Source organism: Hemiscyllium ocellatum, chromosome 17, assembly GCF_020745735.1.
Source record: "Hemiscyllium ocellatum isolate sHemOce1 chromosome 17, sHemOce1.pat.X.cur, whole genome shotgun sequence".
Lineage (NCBI taxonomy): Eukaryota > Metazoa > Chordata > Chondrichthyes > Orectolobiformes > Hemiscylliidae > Hemiscyllium > Hemiscyllium ocellatum.
Genome location: NC_083417.1, coordinates 48,513,518 through 48,519,466, shown reverse-complemented (window position 1 = coordinate 48,519,466; position 5,949 = coordinate 48,513,518). Strand labels below are relative to the sequence as shown.

The window sequence follows — 5,949 nt, the reverse complement described above, 5'->3', positions numbered from 1 at the left end:
GTGAATTGGAAGGGTAATGTTGCAAGGAGTGCTATTCCAATGTATTTTTTTTTAAAAAAAGATATTTTGGCACTTAGTTGAAAGTACGATGGGTTTCTATTCGGAACAAGTGTGACACCTACCTGCGAATATGGGAAAAGTTCAAGCCAACACTTAACTGAATGGGTTCCAGTATCGTAACATTGAAGGTGGAAGAAATATGAGCAGCGAAAAAAAAAGTCTAAGGAAAGCTTGCGGTCAATACCGGAGAATGAAGCGAATTTACATGGTAAACGAGCACAACTTGTGGGGGTGGGGTGAGAAGATCTCGGCGAGGTTATCTTGTATGGATGTCAGCATGCATTCAGTTCTCTGCCTCAGATATAGCACTGCTGTGTTTTTTTGCGATAGTAATGAGGACTAAATTTGGCATAAAATCGAACTCATTAGCAAAGTTCACCAGATGATTGCTTTGCATAAAACACGACACTGATTGGATGTAATTAGGTTAAAGGATGGCACTTTAGTTTTAGCCTTATTATTCTAGCCAGTTCCTGCACTCCCCGAACTGCACACGGAAAGTGCTACACTCTCTGGAATTAATTTTCTTTGAAAATAAAAGTTCTTCACTTTTTGACAACAAAACAAACCAAGCCAAACAGCAATGCCCGCCTGGATATGAAAAGCCGAAACTGTGTTTTAATTGATATTTACATTTTGCTCAGCAGCGGCCCTTGGATTTATTTTTTTCTCTCTCTAATTGAGTCTAATTTGTATATTGTTAAAACCTCTCCCTCCTAGACACACATTTAGAGAAAACAACTTTCGTCTTAAATTAAATTGCCAGCATCTTAACTAGGAAACATTTCAAAAACACAGATTTATATTAGATATGTTTATATATTATACGAAAGAACAACAATAATATCTGTACAGGACACTCGTTTCATAATTTACTTCAAAGAGGGTGTATTATCCTTTCTTAAATACAAAAAAAACGCTACATTAAATATACAGAATTAGTCTCAATACAAATTAATCCGTAGTTGGTTAAGACATTCATTTCAGATGTTACATTTTGAACAGTTTGCATCAACCGTTTTCAACATATGAGAAACTAAAAATCTGTGTCACTTTATACCATCTTCACGGAAAATACTTTGCCATGGCCAAATAATAAATAGTGTCCAGAAATTCGGCGAAGAACCAGTATTAAATATTGGACATACCTTTCTTCAAATCATAAGACGACGTGTCCTTGCAATGATCTATTTGTGCCGGGCTCTTTGTTTTAGCTTCCGGACAGAGTTTTGCTAGAGCCTCTGCTCTACTTAAGACAGTCTGGCTTAATCCATTGGAACTGAAGTGTGTTGTGCTGCTACCTCCATGGTGGCTGTGAAGGTGCCCGAAGCTACCATAGTTCGTGTAGCCCGTGTAGAAGGGCGAGGTGTAGTAGAGAGGCCGACCCAGCACGGCGCTGTTCGGGTAAGGACAAGGGGAACGGGATGGAGACGAGGCGCTGGCCGACACGGCGCAGCCCTGACCCGGGCACGCACTCTGCAATGGCTCGCTCTGTTCCTTGGACTTGTCCGAGGTAGCGATTTCCGCCAGAGACCAGAGTTTGGGCTTGGAGCTTGTAGCCGGGGGGGAATGGATGACTGAAGTCACATTGCAGTTCGCGGTGTTACTCGGAAGAGTGTGAGTTCGGTTTGTATGTGCATTTTCCAGCTCGGAGTCGTTGCTATCGTGTAAGAGCTCAGCTCCAGGAGGCACAACCAGGGAAGAAGTAGTGGCTTTGGGCGAGTGAATGGTTCCTCTTTCCTCTCCGTCTTTTAACTCCGAATCGCAAAGGATCTGCCCACTTTCTTTGCTGGGATCTTGTTCCTCAAATCTTTCACAGGCGATTTCTGCTATCTTCGTTTTCTGATTCCCTGTTTGATTCAGCGTAAAAAGAGAGAGAGAAAACAAATTCTGAGCGAAAACGGTTTTTAAAAAAGAAAATGGTTATGATATAATTAACTACATTACATTTGCTTCAAAGGAAGTCAAAATTATTTGCTATTTAATTTCTGGGTTCCGCTTAAATATTGTTGCTTCGAGGCAGTATCTAAAACATTTCAGTGTTGCATTTTTAAAAGGGTCTTGCAACTGCATGTGTGGTGACAATTATAATTCAAACGAAAATCAGTCTGTTATTTGCATTTGTGTGCGTTATAAATAATAAACTCAAATCAACCCCGCGTCCTTATTGGAAATGATTTCTCTAAAATATTTATTAATGTCTTACCTGACTCTGATTCCGACGAGTTGCCCTTCTCTAAAGATTTTGGTGGCTCGTCGTCGTCGTTTTTCTCCAGGTCGATGTTCTCTTCTTCCTCCTCGTCTTCGCTCCTGTTTCTCGGGGTCCAGGTCATCTTGTTCTCCTTCTTCAGCCTCCTCCTGGCGTTCGCGAACCAAGTGGAGACTTGAGTCAGAGTCATCTTGGTGATGATGGCCAACATGATCTTCTCGCCTTTGGTGGGGTAAGGGTTCTTCCTGTGCTCGCTGAGCCAGGCTTTCAGAGTGGCAGTGGCATCTCTGGTGGCATTTTTTCGGTAGGCTGGGTCACCATAGGGATAAGAGCCTAAAGGAGCAGCGTACGGGTGATATCCTATAGATCCAGCCATTCCCGTCGAGTGATCATAGGGAGAGCCCTAAGACACAACAAACTCGTCAAAATCGCATTTTGTACCAAACGCATCCGGCTGTAAATCCTGTTATCTGATATATATTTTTTTAAAAACAAAGGTAAAGCTGCGACCTTTTCAAGACTGCAATAAAATCAAGCATTTTTTTTTCAAAAAATAAAAAAAATCAATTTCGCCAAATTTATTCTGAACGGGAATCAAATTGCATTAAGTAACAAACTGTGGCGACTGAAAAGTTTGTCAAGACAGAGCTGAGATCTTTTTCGGAAATGCTCTGAAAGAGGCACCATTGTACTCCGCAATAGTTACGAATGCATTTTAATGGTGTCCAGAAAGCAGAACTTACCACGTAGGAAGTGAACGCAGCGGTCGGATCTGTGCCGTACTGGAGGTGACTGTTATAGCCTGGGGAAGGAGCTGTGAACGCTGTCGATCCGGCGTACGGACTGAACGCAGATCCCGAGGAAGATCTCCCAAGTTCATCCGTCCTGGGTCCCGATATTACGCTCGTGCTGTACGCTGGACACGAGTAAAGAGCTAAAGAAGCTGACGGCTGGTACAAGTAGCCCTGAGGATACGACATGGCTAAGATTATGGTTTTGTGTATGTGCCTGAATCAACCCCCGACTTCCACAGTTCTGATGTGAGTTTATGAGCTGGAGTCATGCACCGGCAGATTGCCTGGCTCTGCGCTCTCAGCAGCTGACTCTGCCAGTGTTTACTTGCAGAAGTTTTCCTTTCGATAGGGCTGCTTGGAAAAGGTCCTGCCAGCTGCAAGTTAGAAATTCAGGGTTTCTGACGCCTTCTACGCACTCGCAGCTCCTCCTATCAGGGTGTTGTCAATAGAAGAAAGGCAGCAGCCTGATGGGGTGCCACAACCAACCTAATGAGAGGCTGTTTTTTTCTCTCTCTCTCTCTTTCGACACAAGCCTCACTTCAAGGCTCAAGTGCGCCGGCCCCTGGATGGCAATCTTTTACCAGGCTCCAGCAACTTCACTTAAAGTTTGCTAATATTATACGTGACAGAAGCCTAGCGAATCATAGCACATATAATCAGGAACAAATGTTGATCTTACTGGAAATGTCTGCCAATCAAACACTGCCGCAGCACATTTTCTAACCTTCCATTCGATTCTCGACTTACTGCTTGCCAGTAATTTTAATTCTATCGTGTCCGATGTTACATGTTTGCAATGTTACAGGTGTGTTGCTATCGTGTATGCAAACGTAAGTCTTTTCCGAATCATTTACTGGGCCATGTCATATGGAGAGAATATATTACATTTCTGACTTCTTAATCTAGGATTCAGCTGAGTTCAAATATGCTAGCAACTCCACAGTAGTCTAGTCAATAGCGAAATCAGAGTGGGTTGCAGGGAACAGGCGAATGGTGTGGCATTAAGGCGAGTTGCGCTGTCACAGAGGCCGGTGCAAGACGTGATGGGCCAAATGGCCTCCTTCTGAGCTGTAACCATTCTGTGATTCTAGGTCAAGGATTCTCTTCCCACTCAGTGTCGGTGGCACTGGCTTCACCAACCCTAAATAGGGAAGAGGTGAGGGACGTAGGTCGTCTTCTCTCCCCTGCTGCACTGGAGTTGTGTGTGTGTGAAAATCTTGGATCAAACCAGGCTGGGCCTGGGCTATGAAATCACTTGCCATCACCCACTGTAATAATTGAGTACGTGACCGTTTAGGGGAGGTGTTGGAGGATGGTTGAGTCTCCTGAAGCCTTGCCCAACTTGGAGAAGGGGGCGAGGAGATACAAGAAAATAAAACGTTAACGATCGCCTGAACCCAAACATTATGTTTCCCTGAAGTCACTCAAGGCTATGAGTTATTTGTATATTTCTGAAATCTGTTCGGGTGATTTAATTCAATTCTGAATTTGTTTACTTTTGTGGACAGCAACTGTCAGTCAAGTCCATGACATCAACACAAAAAAAGGAGGATCAAAAATATCAGATATAATTACTGAAAACGTACAGAGAAATAATTTGCAGTTTGTACATTGATACTCTACTTGTTTACACACAAACACCTCTTTCTCCTTAAATACAAATCTTGATAATAAATGTAGTGCACAGTGGTTGTAGGGGAGGAGAAGCTAATTTTCACTATTGGCAACTAATTCACACGAGAGAGCAATACTCATTAGTAAGGAATGCCAGGAGATGATAAAGCACAATGTGCAGACTGTGCATGCATAAAATGTGTGGATAGAATTACTGTTGTAAAAATAGACACAAGTTCAAGTGTATAATAAAATAAAATCCCTGACATGCAGTTTTTGGACTATTAAAATAAAATCTATTCATCTTGGGTTACATAAGTGCTCTAGAGATTATAGAAAAATATTTCTGCCTATCATCTAATTATTTTATAAACTGAGAAATAGATTGAGTTATTGGTAATTAACAATGTTTAGATTGTGAAAAAAGTGATTTTCAGAAAACTGTCTCATTAGTGAAAACAAAACTTTCTTGGAGGTCCTTATGAAGACAAAGTTTGTCTGAGGATATTTCATTTTATAGTTGCTGACATTTTTGTTGATAAGAGTATGTCGGTTTGGTTTCATATAATTTATATGATAATCTGTAATAAAGTACAAAATATACAGATTATACAATATACAAATATGAAGGAGCATTAAAGTGCAATCCATCAACATGGGCTGATTTGCTGAATATCTGTGAATTTTGTTTGGAGCTTCTGGGTTGTACTCTGCATAACTCAATGTTTAGGTTTCCTGTATGCCCTTTGCACATGTCCACTACCATCAGTCTGATCTTCCAATTGTTTTCTGTGCTGTCACATTGGTTGTTATCTAAGAGGTTGCCAGCTGAAACTAGAGCCTCAATAAATTCTTTCTAACTGAATTTTTTTTAAAAATTCCTACCGTTAAGAGCTCATTCGCCGTTTCTTTGCATCACATACTTTTAATTACTTGTGCAAAATTCACAAACTATTCTAGGAAATAGTGTCTGTTATATGTGTTAAGTTTCTATTCTAGGAAAAAAATGTTTGCTTTATAAATCTGTATAATCCAAAGTAGACTCTACAATTATCATGCATGGATGAGAACAAAGTTGAGATTAGTCTTGATAACATTATTTTCTTTGAACCCAAAATATTATTTTATGGGTGTAGGTTTGCTCGCTGAGCTGTAGGTTTGATATCCAGATGTTTCATTACCTGGCTAGGTAACATAATCAGTGGTGACCTCCAAGTGAAGCAAAGCTGTTGTCTCCTGCTTTCAATTTATATCTTTCTCCTGGATGGGGTT

At 41.0% G+C, this 5,949-nt stretch overlaps 1 protein-coding gene across 1 annotated transcript; it reads right to left on the bottom strand.

Moving 5' to 3' along the window:
- Positions 1–1,107: 1,107 nt before the first annotated feature.
- On the bottom strand, positions 1,108–3,356 carry irx5a (iroquois homeobox 5a). The gene is made up of 3 exons (XM_060837728.1): positions 3,013–3,356; positions 2,267–2,672; positions 1,108–1,910 (listed from the first exon to the last, which is right to left on the bottom strand). The coding sequence occupies exons 1-3, from the start codon at positions 3,247–3,249 to the stop codon at positions 1,192–1,194; spliced, it is 1,362 nt and encodes a 453-aa protein (XP_060693711.1). The 5' UTR covers positions 3,250–3,356; the 3' UTR covers positions 1,108–1,191.
- Positions 3,357–5,949: the final 2,593 nt, after the last annotated feature.